Here is a 23,525-nt window from a genome sequence, read left to right on the forward strand (position 1 = left end):
GGTGCTGGGGTGAGGGTGCCTCTCCGCCTCCCCCCACCCGGGACCCTCTGCCTCTCCCAACTGGCCCAGAGCATCGCTCAGCCTTCCCCAGCCCCCGGGGTGCTTCCCACTGGGGCTGGGCCACCCACCCTGGCGCTGGGGAGCCCGCAGGAGGTGCCAGCCCCCCAAGAAGGGGTGTGGGGGGCATGGCCTGAGCCACCCCGGGGTCCAGGCCCGGCAGAGCCGCTGCCGGCAGCCCCTGCAGACCTCCCTCCGCCCCCAGCCCAGCCCCAGCTGCAGCCGGCTCTGCCGGGAAGGACCATTTCTTGCTTGTGAAACAAAGCAGAACCCAATTTGCTTCCGTCGCGCTGAGCCACAAGCAGCGTCTCTGTTTTGGCCCCAAGGAAAGGCAAGATAAGGTGAGACGTACCAGACGGGATGCAGAGGCACCATTTGGCCAGCTGGCCCCTGCTCGAGGCTGGGGCGAGGGTGGAGGGGATGTCACCTAACGGGAGTCACGCTGGTACATTGAATTTAGGCTTGTCTGCTTTGGGAGAGATTGAATTAGGACAAGCACAACCCCCTTGAGCACCACCGCCCTCCCTGAGTGCCCGGCTCCCAGTGCAGCGCAAACCCCGAGGGCTTTTCCTACTTGTGGGGCTTTATTGAGAAATCAAAGGTTTGGGAGATGACCCCCAGGTTGCTGGTGGCAGGCAGAGACTGCCGAGATGCCGTGCGGGTGCTGGGGCCGATGTCCTGCTCTCTGCAAGGCCGGTCCCTCGCTGGAGCCAGGACAGGGTGACCCCGCTGCACAGAGCGACCCATCCCTCTGCACCCCAGGCTCCAGGGACCTCCTGGCCCCGCAGGAGCCCCCACCCTCATCTGTCTCCCCCCCCCGGGGGCTTGTTCTCTCCAAACCACGTGGACCACGAGCGTGTGGCTGGGGCTGCTTTCCCTGCGAGCCCAGCTCTGGCAGGGGAGAAGGGGTCTGCGTGGGGGGGTTCCTCCCCGGGAACCTGGGCTCCACAGACAGGTCTGCGTGGGCTGTCCCCGGCGTCCCTCCCCCATGTTGTTTGCTCACGCTCAGTCCAGCGTTGCTGGGGAGGGGGTGAAGTCAGTGGCACTCGTTTTGCAAGACTGGAGCAAGCACTGGAAAATCCCATAGAGAAGCTTTGAAGCCCACCAGGTTGCCACTGGCTCCCTGCAAAGAAGCTGGGCACAGGGCGCCCCAATCCTGCGCTACAGGGCAGTGCTGGTGGTCTCTGCGTGGCCCTGGGTGCTCGGCAGTGACTTCAGGTACTCCACGTGCTTGCAGGTGTCCTCTCGATTGTGCCGGACATAGCAGATCACGTAGACGATGACCATGGTGAACCAGCCAAACATGGTGATGAACATGGCCACGTCCGTGGTCCTCTGACGCACGCTGCAGAAGTTGACGCCGGCGTCCAGGACCTGGAGCAGCGGCTTGCCCACGTACTCCTCGCGCGGGGCCGTGTGGCAGGTGATGTCCTGGACGGAGTCGGGGTCCAGCCGCGCCTCCCACAACACCTCCTGCAAGGCGCACTCGCAGTGCCAGGGGTTGTTGGCCAGCCGGAGCTTGGCATTGAGCGCCAGCAAGGCCTCCTTGGGGATGCTGCGGATGCGGTTGCTGGAGAGGTCGAGGGTACGCAGCCCGGCAGCCACCCCTTTGAAAGCCGCCCTGTCGATCTTCTCAATGGCGTTCCTGGAGAGATCGAGTTCCTCCAGGTGGGAGAGGTGCCTGAAGGCATTGCTGGGGATCCTGGTGATGCTGTTGGCATCCAGCTTGAGGAACACCGCGTCTTTGGGGATGTCCTTGGGGATCTCCTCCAAGTGCCGGGAGCTGCAGAGGACGGCCTTCGCCCCCGCCCGCTCCGTGCACTGGCAGCTGGGGGGGCAGGAGCTGCCCCAGGGGACGCACAGCAAGAGGCAGAAGAAAGCCTGGGCGACGGTGGCTGCCGGCGTGGTCGTGAGGGTCATCTTGCACCCGGCCAGCTGGCCATGGCTGCTGGCGATTCCCCGGTGGCTGCAGCAGCTCCTGGGCAGCAGGGCGGCTCCTCTGCGCTCCTGCAAAGCGTCTCCCATTGCTGGAGGGAAGCGGTGGGTGGAGGGGATATGACACGGCATTATTTCCTGGAACACCGCTTGTATGTAATGTGTCCTGGCAAAGCAGTGCGGGGCTGGGCTCAGGAGCCCGGAAAACAAGGGCGGAATGACACTGGCTACCATCTTTTCCAGGACAGTTTAATTTGGCTTAAGATTAATTATACCTGGACATAGAGCTGCAGAGACTAAAACCCTTCCCCCCCTGCCCCCATCTCTGCACAGACCACCCAGGCAGGCAAATGGTGCTGCAGGGTGGGGGTGTCGAGATGGGCCCGGCCCGGGAGCTTCTGCCCCAGCCTGCTGCCAATTTCCACATTGGATGCGGTGATTTGCTGCTGGAGAACAGCAGCAGTAAATTCCTATCTCGCCAACCCCGAGTGTTAAAAAAAAATGATGAGTCAGACTCCCTGGATCATCAGACTGGCTTAATCAACACTGGGTTTTTAAATAACAAGATGTGGAGTTCTTTTGCTTTCCCCATCTGGTCCATGAGCTGGCACAAGTCACGTTTCCCAGGATTTTGCCAAAGCAGGGGTTTAGAGGTGACTTCGTTTTTTAAAGTAAACGAAGAGTATGGTTTAATAGCCTGACTCCAGGAGCTGGGGCTTAAGAGAGGAGCCACTGACTATCACAGTAAAGGGCGTGATCTGGGAACCCCAAGGGCCACCCCAGCCCTGCTGGGGATGAGGCAGGAGGTGAAGCAGGTTGGCCTTCTTTCCTCTGCCCCTTGGTGCTACTCACACCTCTCCTGCTGCCTTGGTCAGGCTGGGGGGAAGAGATCCCCATGGAGGGGAAAGCTGGGGGCTGGGACCCCGGCAGGCCCCTGGGAATGAAATTGTCCATGGTGATCTCATTAGGAGACCAGCTGGGCACCGAGTTGTTCTCCCTCTGGTACCAGCACCCTTCCGATAATGGCATCCCCCTGGTAACAGCATCCTTTAAGCAGCAGCATCCCTCAGGTGTGAGCATCCTCAGGGTACCACCGGGGGGATGCTCATACCTGAGGGATGATGCCAGTGGACCTGCCCGTGGACTCTCCCAGGGGAGATTAAGTGGCACTGCCCGGGAATCCCTCTGGCCCTACAAATGCTACCGGGGTCTGCCAGTCCCTTCTCTCCGGGGGAAGCAAGGATTCACCTTGCGATGCCGGTTCCCACCGCCTGCCCGAGCCTGCTCCCGTTCCTGGAAGGGCTCTGAGGGGCCGCAGCCGCCCCGTCCGGCTGCCCCAGCCGGACCCCGGCGTGTGCGGGGGCGATGCGCAGCCCCGACCCGCGCTCATGTCCCGGCCGAGGGCCAGGGAGCCGGACCTTCCCGGGCGAGGGGCTTGGGGAGCCGGGCTCCGCGCAGCAGAACCGCCCCCCGCCGCCACGGAGTCCCGGGGGTCCCTTACCGGCTCGGCCGCGGGCGGTTCCGCTTCGGTTCGGCTCCGGCTCCGGCTCCGGCTCCGGCTCCGGCTGCGGTGCGCGGCAGCTCGGCCGCGATCGGCTCCGCCGCGGCCCCGGCGCCGGCAGCGGGCGAAGCGCCGTCCCCACCTGTTGCTGCGGCTGCTCCCGTCGTGGCCTCCGGGACGGGCGGTCCCCGCCTCGGTGGCACCGGGCGGTGCAGGGGCGGTGCGGGCGGGGAGAGCCGGGGCGGTGCGGGGGGGATCGGGGGGACCGGGGGGGTGCCCTTGCCGCGGGGGATCCGGGCAAGAAGACCCCTGGACCAGGGCGGTGGGGACACCCAGGCAGCACAGCCACGGGTGCTGTGGGTGAGCGGCCGCGTGGAGCACTTTTGTGCTGTAATTGAGTGATGCTAATTAGGTTTCAGCAGTTCTTCTTAGGCTGTGGTTGCCGCTCGCCGGTTCGGGGCTGCGGGTCTAGAAGCTTTATCAGCTGCTGTAAGGCACCTCGCCTCTTCCCTCCCCAGCCGTGCCCCCGGCCTGGCCCTCCCTGCGCCTGCGCCGGCTCTCGGCAGAGCATGGTGACGGGAGACCATGGGCAGACATCGAGCAGGCCAACAGCGATGGGAGAAGGTACTGTGCCACCGCCTTGGCACACAGCTTGCTTTCCAGCAGCTCCTCTCCTCACATTGACTCCAAACGTGTCAAGTCATCTCTGCAGCCAGCACTGGGGGATGAGTCTGCAAGCAAAGTAAGTTTGTGCAACGAGATTGGGGGTGGGAACGCTCAAACTGGGCTCATCTTGGAAGTGCGCTCCAAGCATGGCCTCCGGGAATGGCCTCTGGTTAAACAGCCGTAACAAACCACCAGCCTTTAGTTATTTAATACATGGTTTATTGAGCTGGGTTGATTAAATTGCCAGTCTGACCCACCCCTCGCCAAGCCCCAGTGCGTCACTGGTGAAACTGCAGTTGTGCTGTGGTAGCCACCAGTGTGGGAAGAACAGCCCTGGCTGGCCAGTGTCTGATCCATCGGGAGAGGGTGGGGGAACTGCAACCCCTCCCTGAGCAGTCCCGGGCATCATATGCCACCGTGGGGCTGTTCTGGGCTATCGAGAAATGTCTCCACTGTGCCTTGTTCTCCCCACGGTAGGCAACCAAAAAGGTGAGTGAAGGACTCCTTAAGAGCAGAGATGTCTGGGATGGACACACTGATGACCTGTCCCTACCTGCCCAAGGGACCACAGAGCATGGATCACCTGGGTCCCAGCAAGCTGCCCCTTTCCATCCATGTGCACGAGGGGATGGGGGCAGGCGGGTGACATTTAGCTGGTGCCTTGGCTCAGACAGAGGGAAGGAGTTCAGCTACAAGATGGTGCTCAGCATACACACGCAGGATCACATAACAGTATGGGACATGGCGGCTGGACCTGTGCGGAGCTATGAAACCATAGGTATATAAGCCAAGAGCTGCTCACACCTTCAGAAGTGCTGGATCACAGCTCAGGACCATGTTGTTGGGTTGGAGGCAACCAGAGATATGGGGACAGCTGCCACAGGAGCGACTTGCAGGGCAGCCAGGAGCTTTAGGTGCAAAAGACCCCAAGCCTTCTCCAGAGCAATCCTCTGGGAGCTGTGGCAGTGGAGCTGCCAAGGCTCAGAGCAGGAGCTGTGGAGCAGAGGTGCCCAATGGATACCCTGGGTGGAGGGGCTGGCAAGTCCCCAGTGCCCACACCAAAGCAAAGAGCAGGTGGGAGCTGAGAGAAAGAAAACCTTGCAGGAACAGCCCTGTGGCTCTGCTTGGCCCAAGCCCTATGCCAGTGCTGTGGCTGATGTGGAAGCACCAAGAGACAAGCTGGGGCTGAGTTTGGTGGCTCAGGTGACCAGGGTGCTGCGTAGGCACTGCCCAGGCAACCCCTGCCCCTGGCTGCTGGAGAGGGGACAGTTTTCCTCCCAGAGACCGGCAAGGTACATTCACAGAGGCAACCAAAGTACCTAGTCTCCAGTAGCTGCCCATGGTCTCACAGGTGAGCTGTGGTAGAGCTGCAGTCCCAACCAGAACCTGGCCTGGGGCAGGAGGAGCCCTGTCCTGCACTTGAGGACTCAGTAGTAGGCTCCGAGGAGGGTTGAGACCTTGTGCAGGAGCTCCTTGTGGTTGGCGTGCAGGGGGCTCCTCTTGTCCAGCACCTGCCAGCGGATGCACAGCTCCGGATCACAGCCCTGGAGGAACTGGAAGGGGACCAGAGACATCACGTACACACTGCTGGTGAGGGGCTGTGCCAGCCATGCTCAACAGCACCTCCGGTCCCCAGCCTCCTGCCCGTTCTTTTTGGGGCCCCCGGTGCAGTGCCACCCCACATTCATCCCCGTGTTCTTCCTCCACTGCATGCAGCTGGAGAAGCCCACTCCTGGTGAGGGTGAGATCTGGGTCTGGAGATCTTGCTCCCCTGCCCCATGCCCGTTGAGAGCCGGGTCAGGGAGCTGTGGAGGTGAGGGGCCCATACCGAATTCAGCCGCTTCATCTCCACATCGTTCTGGTTGTCGAAGTGCACGCTGACGGCGACCGTTTCGACCCAGGCGTTATCCGTGTTGCGGGGGTCATCAAGGTACCCCTTGTGTATCTGTGCGCGGTGAAGGAGTGCCACATCAGCAGAGCCCTCACCACATCTCTGAGGGCACCGAGAAGCCCCGGGGCTGGTGGGGCATCGCCCCACAGCTCCTCTGCCCCGCTGGAGACCAGCGCCCTGTTCCCACTGCAGCTGGAGCCATGGAGAGCGATCGCAGCAGGCACAGACTCCGGCGTGTGCAGCCCACCCCCGGGGACCCTGGGCTGCCTCCCAGGCCCCTGCGCGGTGCGAGGCCATTACGGTCTTTTTCCACCGCCCCCAGCCATTCCTCCCTGGTGGGAGCAGTGGCCAAGGGGTGGTGGACCCTGCCCCTGTACCCTGGGGACACCCACGTGCTCCTGTGCCACCATGATGTCCACGTGTCCCCGTACTGTGGCGATGCCCCCATGTGCCTGTACCGCCGTGACACCTGTGTGCCCCTGTACCGGGGTGATGCCCGCATGCCCCTGTACCGCTGGGACACCCGCGTGCCCCTGTACCGCTGGGACACCTGCGTGCTCCCCACCTCAGTGCCTTGTTTCAGCAAGTTCTGGAACTGGGGCCAGAACTCCCGGCGCAGGATCCACTTGAGTTTCAGCGGCAGCGTCTCGCCCGGCTCCAGTGACCCCTGCGCCAAAGCACACGTCAGCTGTGGGGCCAGCCTCCCTCACTGCCACCAGCTTGGCCATCGAGCAGAAGATGCCACAAGCTCTGGTGGGAGCTTGGGGGGGAGCAAGCAGCGGTGGTGCCTTCCTCCCTCCCTCCCTTCCTCTCCTGCCAGAAGTCCTCAGCTGCGCCCAAGCACGCGTCTGAGTTTGCCTGATTCAATGTCTGGACCTCTCTGTCAAAGGACGCCGTGCCAATGGCTTACGTCACGAAGGATGTGAGAACTGAAGACGTGGAGGAGGAGGAGGAGGGAGAAGCAGGAGACAGGGGGGCAGGGTGGGTGGGGGTAGGTAACCTCACCGCTGCTCCCCCAGCACTCCCGGCAGCACAGCCCCGCAGGCAGATGCTCTGCGGGAGGGACAGAGGTACCTCCTCGGCCGAGGCTGTGACACCCGTCTGTGTCTCTCCCTTTTCCACAGGGCACCCAGCCATTGGGCTGGGCCAGCCCCCTCTCCCCAGACCCTTCTGCGCCAGCTGGTTTCTTACCCCGGGCAGAGCCCAGACATCCGACAGCGGGTACTGGGCTACTAGGACTTCCAGCATCTTCTTCAGGCTCTTCCTTATAATGGACCCATCCAAATTCCTCCTCCAGCTGTGAGAGAGGCCCCTGTTATGCTGCAGCTGGACTCAGCTCCCCCCTGCCCAGCAGTGCTTGAATGGGCAGCGGTGGGTTTTGCCCGGTCCCAGTCTCTCTGGGATGGCTTCGTGCCCCCTTTTCCGTTCCCCCTCCCCAGCCCCGTCCTGGAGCAAGGACACCTCTCTGTCCCCACGCGCTCACCGGGTCACAACGGGGTGCAGGGCATGGTTGGGCCCAAAGCAGTGCAGCCTCCCGCGGCCTCGCAGCCCCGTCCTGCCCATGGGGTTCCTGGCAGGGAGAGAGCGAGCGGGCTGGGACGGCGCCAGGGTCCCTCTGCGCACCCCCTCACGTGGATCAAAGCCCTATACCGCTCCCCCAAATTTCCCACCACCGCACTGCACCTCTTCTGGGGTGCTGGGTTTTTTTTGCGGGGGGGACAGCCCTGGGAACGATGAATGCCATTATCCCTGCCCCACCGTTAGCCGTAGGGAAGCGGGAAGGGGATGGATGCACGCAGGCCCCCCTGGATTCTCCGTCTCCCCATTGCTTTGCCTGCAACCGAGCACCCCAGCTCCCACCGAGCCCGTCTGCCCCCGCGGCGGATGCACTCACAGCGGCAGCCCATCCTGCACGGCGTAGAGGCCGTGGAAGCTCTGCCGGTCGATCAGCCCGTCCATGGTGTTGTAGTTGATCTTCAGGAGAGACTCCAAGGAGCTGGGGGGCGGGAGGCAGCCCGGCAGGGAGGGCTGGCTGTGCCACCCAGGGGAAGGGGCAGAGGAGTGGGGAGCCACAGGGGGACACTCACGGGCTGAATGGGTCCTGCACAGCCATGTCCTTGTGGTCGGCCGAGTAGGCGGGAGGGTCGTAGAGTGGGAAGTCCACCTGCAGAGCACGTGGCCACGTCAGGCCCCCCTTGCGTCCCTGCCCTGGCAGCAGGCAGGGACTGGGACTCCCGGGGACACTTTCTGCCCGAGTCCCTTCCTCTGCCCAGCTCGTGGCATCATCCCCCAAGGCACGCGGGGCTCGGGGCCCTGCTCGGGGGCTGAGCTCAGGGTCTCGGCTGGAGGGTTGGTGCCTCTCACTCATGCCCCGATGGAAGCCAGTGCCAGATCCTGTCCCTGACCCTGAGCCAGCCCTGATTCAGGAAATGTGGAGATGTTTGTTTGTCCCCTCTGTCTCCCAACCAAGCATCGCCAGGCACCCCTAGCACTGCAGATCCCAGCAGGAACGATGCCCGTTCGCCTCTCCTTGTCCCTGGGAGAGCCTCGGAGCAGCTGCTCCAGGAAGCCACTTGTCCCAGGGCTGGGGAAAACAGGAGCTCCCAAGGGTGACACAGATGCGACGATGGGTCTGTTCCTCTTCCCACCACCGTCGGGGTCTGCCCCACGGCCCCCCCTCCCAGCGCCGCTGCCCAGGGTCACAGTCCTACCTCCCAGGGCACCTTCTCGTCCGGCACAGGGAAGCGGAGGGTGTGAGACCCTGGGTACAGGAGGTTTCGGGCAAGCACGTGGTATGGGGGCTGGCTTTCCTCGGCTTTCCCCTCCAGGTCAACCTCCCTCATCTCCGAGGCTTTGCTGGAGCCTGCGAGGCAGACACAGACAGCAAGGTCCCGCAAAGCAGGCTGCTGAGTCCAGTGCTGCGGCCTGCGGCGCTGCTGAGGGGGCTGGCTGGGCGTCTCCATGGGGATGCTGATGTCCCCTGGGGGCCCTGCCCCTGGCATCCCTTCCAGTAGGCCCCGGAGGAACTCCCCGGGCGATGCCGTGGGCTCCAGGGAGGGCTCTGGAGTGGAGGGTGGGAATGGCTGCAGGAGGGGCTGGACGGCCTCGCAGAGCCCCCAAACCTCCCTGGGCCAAAGGAGCCTCTGCTTCTGCTTGACAGAGGGCTGCGAGGGGCCGCTCAGCCCTGGTCCACAGCCCTGCGGCTGCCAGCGCGGGGCTCCGGGTTCCCCCGGTGCTGCTGGGGTGGAGATGGGCTCCGCTTACCCATGGGTGGCACGTCCTCGCTCGAGCCGAAGCCACTGCCCTGCAGCGCCTGCATTATCCACCTCAGGGCCTGGGCACTCTGATGCGCCTGCGTGGGACAGGAGAGGGTCAGCCCTCCCGCACCCCGAGTGCTGCCCGCACGCAGCCCTGCCCTGGGCTCCGGGCTGCTCATCCTTGCTGTGCCCCGATGTCGGCTTGGAAAACCACCTCCAGGGCAACGGTTTTTCAAAGCAGGTGGAAATGGAAGTGGAAACCGCCGTGCTGCGGCCCTCTCAGAAAGGAGATGCCAGGGCCGGGGCCGGCTCCCCAGGCACCCCGCTGCTCGCGCAGGGTGTGAAACAGCTTCACGGGGAGCGGGTGGAGAGTCCCCCGTCTCCAGAAGGTCTGGAGGGTCCTCTTGGGCCAAGGAAAAGTTCTGGGTCAGGTCTAACTGCTTGGGTGACCAGTGGAGGCAGGGGCTCGTCCCACCACTTCCCACCTTCATCCTGTTCACTTTGGAGTCAAACAGAACATTTCCCATAAACCTTTTCCTCTCGGATGCTATTGCCTTCCTTTGGCAAGGAAACTCAAACTGTTTGAAGGGGGATTGATTCAGAGGGGCTTTCTTTTGTGCTCTGGTTCAGTTGACTCAGCCCCTGAAAAACCCCACCTTTCTTAGGCTGTTGCTCATCTTTTGCCTCACCTGCTCTTCCAGAGAGACCAGCCTCTGCTCCACCAGCCCTGTCTTCTTCACCCGGTCCAAGTCCAGCAGCTCTGCCAGTACGTCAACCCTGGTGGGACAGTGCAGAGAGGAACCCCCTCAGCAGCCACCCCTAATCCCAACTAATCCCAACTGGACACTGGAGGACAGAAGGATGTCCCTGTCTCAGGAGTGCTGGTACCTCTGTGCAATGTCTCGGATCTTCTGCTCCATGTTCTGCTTCTCCTGGCACTGCTGGTGCTGCAGGTAGTTCTCCTTCAGGTACATCTCCCAAGAGAGGAGGGCAGCTTCTTCGTTCTTCTCCAGCTTCTCTTCTGCCAGAGGAAGGGGACAGCAGTGCTGTCAGATCCCTGTGCATCCCCAACCCCGGTACCGCAGCCCAGACGCCAAGCCTCGTGCCTCGGTGCAGGGTGCCATGCCCCGGGGAGGGGGCAAAGGGCAGGAGGGGAGATGCTGGTCCTCACTGAGCTGTTTGTGGTGCCTGGCCGGCTTGCGGAGCAAGCCTCGCTGGACCAGGATCTGCAGGTGGTTGAGGAGGATGAAGGGTGGAGGCGCGGGTGGGCGGCCGTGGTACTCCTCGATCAGGTCATGCCGCTGGAACTTCCAGATCTGGTCCGTGTGCTCCTGGACCTGCTGGAAGGTGTAGCTGGGGCAGAGCCCAGGCGTCAGCTGTGCCGTGGGGATGAGGGGGCACATCGTGTCTGTATGGTGCCCCGGCTCCTACCCATCTCCCTGATCAGCCCTGGCCTGCACCCGCTACTTCCACCATATCTATAACCCCCCAAAACACGCCTGTGCTCTGGTCAGCACGTGCCCCAGCACCCTCCTTGCGCTTTCTCAGCATGCGGTGCCCTGGCCATGGCCAAGCCTGCAAGCAAAGCCAGCTCGGTTCACTGTCAGGACCATGGGGCCAGGTCAAACTCACTTGAACATGGCGATGAGGAGGTTGAGGAGGAGGATGTTGGTGAAGAGCAGGTACAGGCACAGTAAGATGACTGTCAGCCACTCTGGGAAGATGGGTTTCTTGTTGTCCTCGTTTGTCTCTGGGCACTTGGGCTTGTAGGGGTCGGTCCCATTGGGGCTACACTGGTCAATGTTGAAGTTGACCCCTGCAAGAGAGCACAGCGTGACTCCGCTGCAGCCGAGCCTTGCGGTATCTCAGGGACCACGTTGTGCTCTCTGAAAGCGGCCAGCATCAAGGGAGCTTAGCACCGGGCAGGGATTTGACCTCGATTTGCAGCTGTGGCACTGAGCCGGATCAACTCATGCTCCTGTGCCTTTGCTAGTGTGCTCTCTTGACCACTCAGGCTGGTGCAGTCCCTGGGTTTGCACTGGTGGCAATGCTCCCAAAGAGCCGGAGCAGGGCTCCGTCCCCATGCCCCATCATTGCTCCCTCCTGGCCTTACGTTGTGTTTGGAGAGGAGCTCTGTGCGGGGCTTCCACAGGCCAACAGGGCAGGAGCCAGGCAGACTGCAGCGAGAGCTTGGTAGCCCTCAGCCTTGTCGCAGCCACCCTGCCCGTGCCACGCGCTGTCACAGGCTGCTGTCCCTTACCGTCGATGTAGGAGGGAATCTGCCCGAAGATGGTCAGGTAGGAGTGGTAGACCACACCACGGAAAAGCCACTCCACACGTTCCTCGTTGTGGATCAGGATGGCCTGCTTGGCAACCCCAAAGGACACCACCCACACTGCTAACAGGAAGAGGAAGAAGAAGACATCCTTCATCTGCAAAGACAGAGGGGAAGCAAAATTGTGTCCTGGAGTAAATCCCACTCCAGGATAGGATAACACGGGTGGCACATCCATCCCATGCAGGCATCTGGCTGCTCCAGCTGATCGCCCCGGCAGGACGGAGGGGAGCTCTCACCATGCGCTTCACAATGATGATCTTGGGCCCCAGCGTTTTACTGACTGTGAAAATGTGCATCAGGCGCAGGCAGAAAATGATAAAAGCCAGTGACAGTACGATGCGCCCGGGGTACAAAGTTGACGGGATCAGCCTGGGCACAGAAGAGAGGAAAGGAAACATCTCAGTGCCACCGGGGCCGGTTTTTTTCTGATCTCGCAGCATTACATTTCTGCAATATCAGGGGCTTCCCCAAAGTGCTGGGTGAGAGTTGCAGCATGAAAAACATCTCTCCTAAAAGCAGCTGAAAGCAGAGGCAAATTGGTCAGAATTAATCCCATGACCACAAAAATCTTCCTTGGCCTTTGGAATAAGAAATTGCAGTTAAAAAACCTGCACAATTCTCACGCGAGTTTTGTAGCCTACAGCTGCGGCTTGAGCCTGCGCGCTGCCAGGCAAGCGGCTCTGCAACTCACCTGCAAGTCAGCCCTGTGATGAAGACCAGGATGGCGCAGATATCCAACTTATTCCAGAAGTCCTTGAAGTACAGGGAAGCCATTTTCACAACCCCAAACCCATCTGGATCATACAACAGCTGTCGGGAAGAGAAGAGGGGTTGGTATTTCAGCGAAAGCCTTGTAGGATACTCACGTGCCTTGTAGAGGAAAGGGACCGCACAGACCTGCTGGCCATCACTGGACCCTCTTGCTTACCCGAAGTTAACCTGAGCCTACATGGTTTTCTATAGGGGCATGGCAGGAGCATGGAGGGAGATACCTGAGACATGGGGCTCTTCAGTCTGGTGAAGAAAGGCACTGAGATGTTGAAGCAAAAGCTGAAAAAAATCAAATGTCAAGCAAAGCCTGGAAATGCTTCTGGGAATAAATGCCCAAGGAAGGAGGTGGTGCCTCCATCTCCTGATCTTTTCAGCTCAAAACAGCACGTCTTTCTGCAAGTACCGGGGCCAGGCCAGACGCAGCCAAGGAAATTCTCCAGCGTCAGAGACAGGGGGATCTGGCAGTCCCTTGTGATGGGACCTCTCCAAATGGATGAGAAGCAGCATGGGAACGTGAGCCATGCAGGACCTTCCAGGAGCACCCAGAGGGTGCTCACCCAGGAGAGCACCTCCTCTCACCTCCTTCCAGCCTCTGCTCTGTCTGCCCCATACCTGGCGGGTCTCCTCGCACACCAGGGAGAAGAGCCAGAAGTAGAGGAGGTACTCCCGCCAGGACGGCAGTGGCTGGAAGTCAACCATCAGGACGTAGGCGAAGAGCAGGAGGAAGGTGAAGTAAGAGAGGATGTTCATGTGGAAGATGACGACAGGTGCCGTGAAGAAGGCTCGGAGGCGCGTCAGGCAGCCCATGGGCTGCAGCCTCTTCTCCCTGCGGGGAGCAGGGGTGGAAGTGGGGCTCAGCTGCCCAGGGAGACGTCACGGCAGCTTCTCCCAGCCAGCCCTCATGCACGCAAGCCCCAGCTGCAAGAAGTACCTGAAGGTGATGAGGCTGGTGTAGAGAAGTGGGAAGAACAGCATGCATGCAATAACCCGCCAAAGCCCGTTGTCCACGCACATCTTCCCCCACCAGACTTTGGTTAGAAAGGCCTGCGAGGAGGGAGGAAGAGAAGCACTGGTTACAGAAGCCCCCCCGCCGTCAGAGTGGGGCTGCAGGGCAGAGCCCCACCACTACCAACAAGGAACCCTGGATCTGGGACAGGGGACGCTTGGGTACTTCCCCTCCAAGCACCACGACTGCTGGGAACGCACCTGGACACCCCCATGGGACACAAAATTCATGTTCTTGGCTTCCAATGCCAGCTGCAGACAGGTTGTCTTCCCCCAGGCCTCAGAGACACGGGTGAGGAGCTTCTGGGCTCTCTCTTCATCCTTGCGGTAGCAGTCTGTGAACACGCCTGGCCAGGCAGGGACCAGGGAGACAAGGCTGAGCTCCGGGGCCAGCTTGGTGCTCCGCAAGGTGCCCGCAGAGTCACCCTTTGCAGCAGGATCTGGACACGGCACCACGCAGCGACACCCTCTGCGCTCCCACCACCACCCGGGCACAGCCCTCGCAGCACCACGACCCCGACCGTGATGAGGGGACCCCCTGGCACCTCCCACCCCACCCATCACCCCCAGACACCTCCTGGACAAAGCTAGCCAGCCCTGCAGGGCACGAGAGCCGTTCTGGGTTACTGGTTCCCTCCCGCTCACCGATCGCCTTCTGCTCGTACTGCTCGGCCAGGGCCAGCATGTCGTCGGTGGTGTCGGTGTCTTCCTCCTCCTTGGCGAGCTCCTTCAGGATTTTGCTGCAGGCCAGCGCGGCTGCCATGCAGTCCTGGCTCTGGAGCAGAAGAGGCCAGAGAGAGCGTGGGGCTCTGCGTCCCATCCTGCAAGTCCCGGCAGTCCTGCCAAGCCCTCCATGGCTCCCACGGGAGGGAAGGAGGGTGTCCCGAGCAGACTGCTGCTCAGGATGGACAGCTTGCTGGGACAAGGGCTGAGCTGAGCTTGCTGGGACAAGGGCTGAGCTGTGCTCCCCTCCGGGAGCAGGGGCAGAAGGTAACCCACTGCCACGGGGAAGCCGGGGACACCCCTGCTCTCCTACTGGGAAGCCTTGGGTGACGGGACGGTGTGACCCCTCGGCTCTGCACGGCACGCTCACCATGCCACCCGCCACACCGCCTCTCGCCCTGGAGATGCTGCTTGTGGGTGGAAGCCTTCTCCACCCCAGCTGCCATGCCCCTGTGTCCTGCCTGCGGTGTGCCGAGCCCTCTCTCAGGGGAAGAGCACGCTTCTGGCCCAGCACATCACCTCTGCCCTCAGCGTACGTTTTGGCTGGGAAGGGAGGGATCTGGCATCACGGCGTGTGTCTGGGGACGAACGCCACGTGTCCGCAGGGTCACTAGCTGGCTCCCATTCGGCTGGGGGTCAGGCTCGGGCACTGCCACGGCCCAGCTCGCCTGCTGTCCCAAATGCCAGCAGGTGCAATCTTTCCTCTTGGGGCTGGGAGGTTTGGCTCCATCTGAGCCTCTCAGCTGGCACCGACAGCTCTGGGCGGTGATACCTGGGCCCAGATGATTTCTGCCAGCTCCTTGCGGTTCTGGACCACAGCCCAGATAAGCAGGTCGCGGACTGGGTCCATGGTGAAGGTGACTCGGCCGGCAGAGCGCTTGTAGAGGGACCGGAGACTTGACCCCTGAACCTGCAAGGCATGCGATGGTCAGACCTGTTCCCCTGCCAAGAGGCTGCAGAAAGCAGACAGCCCCTCAGCGCAAAGCCACCCCTGAACCCTGGGTGCCTGCCTCCACCACCCACGGAAGGGCCTTTGCTGCAGATAGCGGGGTGGCCAAGACTGGACTCATCCTGGAAATGCCACTGTTTCTAGGGCCAGGATCATGTGGGGATATGCCCATCCTGCCCAGTGCACCCAGTGCGCCCACCAGAGTCACGCAGCCACACGGTGCTGCAGGTGTGGGAGGGTGGGCGTCACACCTTGAAGGTGGGGCAGATGTCTTGGGCAGGGTTTTAAGGGTCTTTAAGTGGGATTCTTGAGCAGGCAAGAGGACAGAGACCCAGCTGCAACCTCCAGGATGATTTCTTGAGCCAGCATCCCCCTCCCTGATGCAACCCTGCCACCACATAACCTGGAGATGCGTACGTTCAGCTTGATGTGCGGGACAGGGATGGAGAGCCGGGGTCGCTCCGTGTGCTTGGGCTTGGGGTAGAGAGGCTGTGTGGAGCAGCCCAGGAGCTCCCGCAGCACCTGGGAGACGTGGTGCAGTTGGATTCTTGGCATTTTGGAGCCAGCTGTGTGCTCTCTCTCCTCCAGCAGGACCTTCTGCAGCTTGCTGTGGAACAGGCAGGATGGTGCCATGTTGTCGTAGAGGTAAACCAGGGTGTCCCAGTTGACAAACTCCTTGAGGCGTACTCCCTGCTCCAGGAAGAGCTTCACAAACTCTGGCTTGTTGGAGATCAGGGCGGCTGCCATCACGGGGTGGAGATCTGTGGGCTGGCAGGCCAGAGGCAGAGGTGAGGGCCTCCGTGGCCCCAGAGCGGGGCCCCACCATGCTCCTCATTCAGATGGGGGGAAGATTTTATCCCTGAGCACACAAGGAGTTTCTGGGTGTGAGAAAGCAGCTGGGAGGTACTGGGACTTGTGGGACATCCCCCAGAGACACGCTTCTGGGTTAGTATGCCCTCTCCTCTGGCAGTGAAGCCCTCTGCTCCCTTGGTTGCTGGGTGGAGGGATGGGGTAGGGTAGAGGGTAGACCCTCTTTCCCTCACGAGGGTGCACCATACAAATGAGCAGGACCTCACAGGCTTGTCCTCTGTGCACAACTCTTCAGCTGAAGGATCATGGTGCTGCCAGCTGGATCTCAGCCATGGGGAGACTCCTGCTCCCGATGGTCACCCCGTTCAGTCTTTGCGGGGTTTTCTTATCCAAGACAACATTTACATGAGCTCAGAAGTGAAAACAAAGCCCGTGGGTAAGGGGGTACATGTCTGTCCTGGCAGGAAGATATCTGCTGACCTTCTGCCACAGCTTGGTTTCAGCCTCAGCTTCTCATACCAGCCACATCGGTCCAGAGCTGCAGCACCTTGTAACAGCCCTGGCCTCCACCGGCTAATCTGAGAGCCTGCCTCGTCCTCCCTTCCCAACAGAAGTGTGGATCTTGTTCAGGCTGTGCATTTTCACACCATGAAATATTTGCTCTTCAGGATCCTGGATCCCGCCAGCCCTTCCCAGTCCCACAAAAGGTATGTGAGCTGAGGGAATCCAAACCGTCGAACGAAATAGGAAAATCCCTTCCAAGTCCCACAGCCCCAGCAGAAAGGACAGAGATCCCTGCTCAGCTTTGGCTTCTCAACAGCTGGATCTGGTGGCAGAGCTGGCTTCTGCTGCCCCCTGCCCCACTCTGTAGTAAAGTTTGGGCAGGGAAGCACCAGGCTGGGTGAGATGAGTTTAGAGACAAGTTGCCATTTGACAACGTGGCGTGAGCAGCGACCACAGGGCAGAGCTGGCAAGAGGTATTTTTGGCTCTAGGTTGGTGGATTGTCGTTAAAAGACACCGGTTTTGAAGAAAATACCAATCAATCACCTTTGTAAACAATTATAAACCAAATAGGACCTTTACAAGCAATGAATTGCAGGGTATGCTCACCCCTGCTTTGGGTGTTTGAGTGCACTTTTGAAAGACAGGACAGATTAAGAGCCCCTGTCAATGTGGTGGGAGTTTAGGGTCCAAGAGAAATGCCCTCAGAAACCCTCCCTACGCACAGCCGAGGTGAACCGTGCCCTCAATAGCCACAGTCCTCAGGTGGGACCTGACAAGCTGTAAGCCTGTCCAGACAAGCAGCACAGGTACTCCCTTACCTTCCACTCGTGGTCATCCGTGAAGATCTCACTCCGAGCAATGTCCACCCTGTTCCAGGCCACAGCTAACTTCAGCTGGTGGTCCCAGTTCTCACGACCAAAGTGGTCCTGGTTTCGGGATGCTGCATGCAAAGTGTGTGTGTGTTAGAACAAATCATTTACTCAGTGAGAAGATACCACCTGGAAGCTCCCTTGGAGGTCTGGCCCTTTGGGAGAAACGTCTCTCCCCAATCAGCTCAACATCACGAGGTTTGGGGACCCCTTTGGTGACCCCATAAGTCAAGCAGCTGCAGGAGGTGACTTGTGACCCCCATCCCATTCATCTCACCCCATCCTCCCAAGCAGCTCCCCACCCCTCACCTTTCAACAGCGCCTGGAGGATGGCCACATCCACGTCCTGCTGGCCATATTTGCCCTCTCTGAAAATGGTCAGGAGCTGCCGGCTCCGCACTATGTCTTGGATCTACAAGGAGAGCCATGGGCAAGCAATCAACAGCAGCATCTCCTCCCTGCCACCTCCCGCAGGCCCCTGTCCTGTGTGGGGCAATTCCCTGCGGCCCTCGGGTTGCCTGCAGACCCCCTGTGCTGTGTCTCCCAGGCCGGCTGGGGCTGGTCCCGAATGGTACCTCTCTGCCCGAAGGGAGCAGGCAGTGGAGGAGCAGAGCTCAAGCCCTTGGGGTGCCCACCAGGACAATGCTGAGCATGGCTGGGGGGAGATGGATGGTTGGCAGAAGATGAGCCTTAAACTTCACGCTGAGAGCCTTGCTGGTCATGGGTGAGGACCCCTGGGGACCCCTTTGATCTCCACAAGCTCAGCGAGAGGAGCTGTCTGCTGCAAGCGGCTCACCTTCTTGGTCCACTCCACCAGCTTGCCCTCAGTGAAGAGCTCATAAGTGTCGTGGAAGAACATGCTCAGCTTCTTCTGGATCAAGGCAACGGTTATCTTGGGCACAGGCAGGCTGGCCACCTGTGCGATGACATCGGCCACACGCCCAGACCCTTCCACAATCACACAGGGGGTCCCGTTGGTGATGGCGTTGTAGATGGTCTGCAACAGAGCGGGGAGGCTGGTCCTAATCCCACCCAGAACCTCTCTGAGCCTGAGACCCACGCTGCTGCTCCGCAGCACTCCCATGCGGCTGCATTTCAGGGCAAGGAGCTCTGCTGGGAGCGGGCAGGAGCAGTTCCTTACATCGAGTGTCCCGGGGCCTCCTTCCAGCACCACGCACACGATGGGGATCTTGATGGCCACGCCTGCAGGGAAGCAGAGCCCAGGGTCACCTCCCTGTGGGGCAGCCCCCTCCCATGCAGCTGAATGCGGTCTCCTCTGAGTGGTGGGGTGTGAAAGGCAAGGTGGGAGCACTGCCCCTGACATGCCAGGCTCCAGGAGAGAGGGGAGACAATCTCCGGGCAGTCATGCTGCTGGAGCATGTGTGCGCATGTGTTAGAATAAAAGATCATTTGCACAGTGAGAAGATACCACCTGGAAGCCCCCTTGGAGGCCTGGTCCTTTGGGAGAAACCGTTCTCCCTGATCAGCTCAGCATCACAAGGTTTGGGGACCCTTTGGTGACCCCATAAGCCAAGCAGCTGGCAGAGAAAGGCTCTTTGATTTGTGGCACTAAGGAACCAGGTTCCACATTTACCATGACAACCCTCTCAAAGCCCTTGCCTGGATCCTCCAGGGAAGCCACAGCCTCCCCTCTCACCGGAGGCCAGGATGGGCACCCCTTACCAATGGATGGGCCACCCCGCCTGCCTCAGGCCTGGCTATGTGTTGCCGTTACCTCCTTTCACCTTGGTCTGCTCTGAAATGAACTTCTCCAGTCTGGTCCTCAGGGGAATTTCCACCCCATACCTCCCGTGGGTCCCGTCGTCCACCAGGATGAAGTGGGAGTGGTTGCTGTCCAGGCATGACAGGCTGCCTTGGTTCTCCTCATCCAGTACGTACTCAGCTGGAAAGCCACCCTGTAAGGTGCAGGAGGAGAGACTCTGGAAAAAGCCTGCAGAGGAGCACCAGATGCCCAAAGCAACCAGCATGTGGGACAGGAACAGGCCAGCACGTGGGGACAGTCTGGGCAAACAGCCGTCCCTGCCCCCCCTGCAGTCCTCACGTCAGCCTTGCCCCATGCTCCTCTGTCTCTGCTCCACCTGCCCTCACACCCACAAGGGTCCTCCCAGGAGAAGTGCAGCACCTACACAAGACACCGGGTAGGGTAGAGGGGCTTCTCAGCAAACATCAGCCCGGACCATCACTCCTTCTGGTGCGGCTGGGTTTTACCAGGGCTGCCAGCCACAGGCACATCTTGAAGCACCCGTTCCCACCACGGTCCTTGGCAGGACTTCCCCGGCAGTCCAGGCATAGGCAAAGCAAACGCATCTCCAACTCTGCCTGGCTCACCATGGGGCAGATGAGGCTCTCCCGGTTGTACACGGTCCCCCAGGTGGCTATGCCAATGGTGACAATCTCGCCCTCCTTGTGGCTGCAGCTCAGGATGAAGTCTCGCACTGCCTCTCCCACCTGTTTCATCACACCAGCGTGGGACCCCCCTGTGATGATCCAGGCCCCTGGGGGTCAGAGAGGTGCTTGGGAAGGGAGAGGTTCTGCTCACAGCGATCTCCTAGCATCCCCCTATATGGCTGCAGGAACACCTGGTCCTCAGAGATGCTCCATCCCCCAGAAGATATCTTCCCTGCCCACTACATCAAGCCCTGGCAGCACAGGAGATGCCTTCTTCAGCACAGTGTTGCATCTCTCGGTCCAGCTCCCTATGGGCCTGTTTGCAGCGACTGAGCAAGAACAGTCCATCGCTGGTGGTGGTAGTCCACACAGGGACCTACAGGCCTCCTGGGCCAGCTCGGCATCTCCACAGCAGCCCAACTCACTGAACCTGGTGTGGCCAGGTGACAGGCCCCTCTCCCGCTGCAATGGCAGGGAGAGCCTCTGCATCTCTTACCCGTGGTCTGGGCCACCTTGACTAGCCCTTGCCGGAAGATGTTCTTCAGCCTCGGCTTCATGATGAAGTTTTTGGCTCCCCCAGTGACTGAGATGAGCAGGTTGGGTGCATCGAGGCCCCAGTGCTGTGTCATGAGGTGGTAGATGACCCGTGGAGGGGTATCCGAGGAGACGCGCACATACTGCAAAAAAGGGAGCATACACATGTTTTGGGTAAAACAGGGTCAGGGTAACAGGACACCTCCACCCCAATTTCTCCTGTCTCAGCAAAGAACAGGGGCTTCCCACTCCATCTCCCAGCAGAGCCCTGTTGCTGCTGCCCCAGGTCTTTGTGCATGACCCTGTTCCCCTTTGCTTCCCTGGGACCGAGCATTCCCAAGACAAACCTAAGGACGGGGACAGGGAACAGCCACTCCTTGAAGCATGGGCCTCACAGCATGAAGATCAGTCTCGTAGTTTCAGAAAGGGACTAGGTACAGGGCTAGGAGAGAGAAGGCATCTGTCCCACCGCCCTTCCTCTGCTTGGGTCAGCGCTGCCTTTGGGGCATTTCCACGCTTTCCTAACCTCCTCTCATCCAGGAGGGAAATACTCGCATTTCATCTGCCATGGCAAGACCTCAACACTGGCTCCCCGTGCACCACAGATGGGAAAAACTGATCACCTTCCCCATCTTCTGTCCCAGGCCTGTGAAGTGGATATCACCGAAGGCATCGGTTGGCCTTTCCTGGATGTGCCTGCTGGGGTCCCACTCCTTCCCCAGGAAGATGGGAGGTTTGGCAGCATCTTCCAGGTGCTGTTCCCTGAGATAGCCGCACTCGCACACAATCCTCCTGAAACACACACCACCGACTTTGCCAAAACCAACCCAAACGGCAAAGCCCAGCTGGCCCGCCTGCCTCAGCCCAGGCAGGAGGTGGTGGCGTTCTCATTAAGAACACCACAGGCACCGGCATCTCCCACCCAGCTCGTCCTCCAGCTCAGAACTTGTGCAGAAACAAAGGCATTGTGTGTGGGCAAATATAGAAAAACATTGGTATTTCTGCCTGTAGAGATTTAGGACAGAAATATTAAGGTTGCTCTGGATGAAGTACGGATGGGAATGACTGCATGCGAAAGCATCGGAAAGGTTCCTCACTGGGACATGGGACATCAGCCATGTGGTGACACCCAGCAGGGTCAAGAACCAGTCAAAAAGAAATCTGTGAATCCCCTTGACACCAGCTCCCTTGGCAGAAAGGTGGGATTTTCTGGTGCTGTAGCTTTGTCACCAAACACCCTTTCTGCTTTCCTGTCTGACTTACCCAGAATCTGATGTCTGGGAGCTTTCCACAAAGTAGGTGCACTCTTTCTTCCGGATGTTTTCAGGAATCCACGAGATGAGATTTTCCTGAGGGAGCAGGAAAAGCAACAAGGGGTCAGGGTTTCTGCGAAGGGCCAAAAGTTATGCCAGGGACCAGACACCCTGTGCTTGGAGCTGCTTTTTATCTGGCTGCTGCTTTTGATGTGAAGGAAGAAAGCTCCATCGCTATCTGCAAGGACAAAGCCAGGCGTACCCCAAGGAGAGGAGACATGAATGCTGGACGTGTACCTCAGACATTTGCGGTTTTTATGTCTGTCCCTAAAACTAAAGTGATCTGCTATTAATGCTCCCGTTAATGAGTCACCAGATAACTCATTAACACTCTTCCGTTGTGCGTGGCCAACTGCCCCCTCTTCCAGCACCTCCTGAACTTGCCTTTTCATTGCTGCCGATGGGGAAATGTGCCTTCCGCCTGCTCTTCGAGACACTGCTACTGCTCTGCTGGAGGTTGGGGACCACCTCGAAGTCGCTCATCTTCCTGGGGTGCGTGGCGGGGTCGTCTCCTCTCTCGGGGCACACCTTGTTCAGTTCGGAGGGGAGCACCTTGGTGCGCCGGCCACGCGCGGCCATGGCTGCTGTGTCTTGCCCCGCTTGGCCTCCTCTCTCCTGTTCCTAGGCTGGGAGGTCCTGAACGTCTCCATCCTGAGTGCAGCAGAAAAGAAGAAGGATACCCATGGACTTAAAGCACTGGGGCATCCTGTCCATCATTCCCTGGGTCCAGAGACATCCACGGGAAACCTGCCGGACCCGCGCCACGGTCCTGACACGGGGGCCGTTGGGTGGTAAACCAGCCTCAGCACGCACCACGCTGCCTCTGAAAACGGACCCTGCCGTGCTCTGCCTGCCAGCACAGCTGCTGCCTGCCTGCTCCGCTGCCGGGACGTCCCCCAGCCCGCAGCAATCCTCGCTTGCTCTCCGCTGCAGGCAGCTGGGATATTTCTGGCAGCAGGGAGAGCAGAAACCAGGTCTCTTGTGCGAGCAGCCCAAGCACGGCCCTGCACGGAAAATCTGTATCAACATCTGGCTGCAGAGACAGGGCACTCCTCCGTAGGGGGGGTCTCGTGCCCCCAAGGTCCCCTGAAAGCCCAGAGCTAAAACCCAGGTGCAGACAGGCATGCTGCATAACGGGGGCTGCGAAACTCCCGAGCCCTCCCAAACACTCACAGCCCCCATCGCCGAGCTCCTGAAGTGCTGGGACTGGAGAGCTGCTGTAGCAAGGATAGAAAAGCCCTGGGGTGCCTCTGGAGCCCGAAGGGGAATGGTGTCCCCTGGGATCAGGTAATGGAGGAAGCACAGCACTCAGGTAAGGCGCTAGCGAAGCTGTGGGGTCAGCAGGCCTGTGTTTAAGGAGCCTTTCTGCAAGCCAAACTCTGCATCGCACCCAAGGGTAGGGAGCCCTTAGGGGGGACAAGGAAAGGCGAAGCAAGATCATCGCTACCACTGTATTTCCTTCATGTCTCCTTCCCCCAGGCTCAGCGTTGCTGCAGGCAGGGAGCAGCGAGGAAAAGCCTTTTTGTCAGTCTCATAGAACCATAGAATCATTTCGGTTGGAAAAGACCTTTAAGATCACCCCTCCCAGGCTCCCTCCGGGAAGTACGCGCCCCCACCGACCTGACCTTAGGAGCCAGATTTTTGACAGACCAGCTTTCTGCATCAGAACAACCTACGGCAGATCTAAGTGCTTGAGAAAGAGCTGTCTAAATAAGGTCAAACACACCCTTAATTCTTGTTCCTGGTCCCCCAGGGTGGGTGGGCTGGTGGGGGTTTGCGGCATGTCCACAAGCAATTCATGCAGGAAGGGCTTTCACACCGGGTCCTCCATGGGCACCCCTGGGATGAACAACCGTGCTGAGAAAACACCCAGAATACCTGTCCTTAAGGGCCCCGGGGCCAAGCGCAGAGCCCCTCCGGCAGCACGTGCTGCCTGCCCCCCTCCAGCTTGGCAAGCACGGTGGGAGGGGGGCTGCAGCCCCGAGGGGCCTG

General features: G+C 60.2%; 2 protein-coding genes across 6 annotated transcripts; both read right to left on the reverse strand.

Moving 5' to 3' along the window:
- Positions 1–626: 626 nt before the first annotated feature.
- LRRC3 (leucine rich repeat containing 3) lies at positions 627–3,631 on the reverse strand. The gene is made up of 2 exons (XM_075157766.1): positions 3,494–3,631; positions 627–2,084 (listed from the first exon to the last, which is right to left on the reverse strand). The coding sequence occupies exon 2, from the start codon at positions 2,080–2,082 to the stop codon at positions 1,219–1,221; it is 864 nt and encodes a 287-aa protein (XP_075013867.1). The 5' UTR covers positions 2,083–2,084; positions 3,494–3,631; the 3' UTR covers positions 627–1,218.
- A 683-nt stretch (positions 3,632–4,314) lies between these two features.
- TRPM2 (transient receptor potential cation channel subfamily M member 2) lies at positions 4,315–22,144 on the reverse strand. 5 transcript variants are annotated; one of them, XM_075157770.1, is made up of 32 exons: positions 21,918–22,144; positions 21,484–21,569; positions 20,844–21,012; positions 20,183–20,363; positions 19,627–19,793; positions 19,013–19,193; positions 18,419–18,480; positions 18,074–18,274; positions 17,587–17,689; positions 17,227–17,348; positions 15,511–15,861; positions 14,917–15,054; positions 14,067–14,196; positions 13,623–13,768; positions 13,348–13,460; positions 13,029–13,242; positions 12,337–12,455; positions 11,882–12,014; positions 11,568–11,739; positions 10,940–11,123; positions 10,479–10,660; positions 10,196–10,328; positions 9,997–10,084; positions 9,315–9,402; positions 8,762–8,913; positions 8,138–8,214; positions 7,945–8,046; positions 7,534–7,620; positions 7,242–7,347; positions 6,616–6,717; positions 5,988–6,104; positions 4,315–5,712 (listed from the first exon to the last, which is right to left on the reverse strand). In XM_075157770.1, the coding sequence occupies exons 1-32, from the start codon at positions 22,110–22,112 to the stop codon at positions 5,587–5,589; spliced, it is 4,527 nt and encodes a 1,508-aa protein (XP_075013871.1). In that variant the 5' UTR covers positions 22,113–22,144; the 3' UTR covers positions 4,315–5,586. The 5 variants fall into 5 exon arrangements, with proteins under 5 accessions (XP_075013871.1, XP_075013869.1, XP_075013873.1 ...); XM_075157768.1 differs by having other exon boundaries at positions 13,623–13,861; XM_075157772.1 differs by lacking the exon at positions 7,945–8,046 and having other exon boundaries at positions 15,511–15,640; positions 15,698–15,861; positions 21,484–21,572.
- Between the last annotated feature and the right edge of the window lie 1,381 nt (positions 22,145–23,525).

The sequence above is a fragment of the Calonectris borealis genome, chromosome 9 (genome assembly GCF_964195595.1).
Source record: "Calonectris borealis chromosome 9, bCalBor7.hap1.2, whole genome shotgun sequence".
Classification (NCBI taxonomy): domain Eukaryota; kingdom Metazoa; phylum Chordata; class Aves; order Procellariiformes; family Procellariidae; genus Calonectris; species Calonectris borealis.

What these genes read in the sequence shown, in the direction of transcription:
- TRPM2 (XM_075157768.1), bottom strand. Translation starts at nt 22,112, where the DNA reads ATGGCCGCGCGTGGCCGGCGCACCAAGGTGCTCCCCTCCGAACTGAAC. An exon ending in TGGTGGAGTGGACCAAGAAG is followed by an intron (nt 17,690 to 18,073) that starts GTGAGCCGCTTG and finishes CTCTCCTTGTAG; the next exon opens with ATCCAAGACATAGTGCGGAG. An exon ending in GATTCCCTCCTACATCGACG is followed by an intron (nt 11,124 to 11,567) that starts GTAAGGGACAGC and finishes GCTCTCTTGCAG; the next exon opens with GGGTCAACTTCAACATTGAC.
- LRRC3 (XM_075157766.1), bottom strand. Translation starts at nt 2,082, where the DNA reads ATGGGAGACGCTTTGCAGGAGCGCAGAGGAGCCGCCCTGCTGCCCAGG.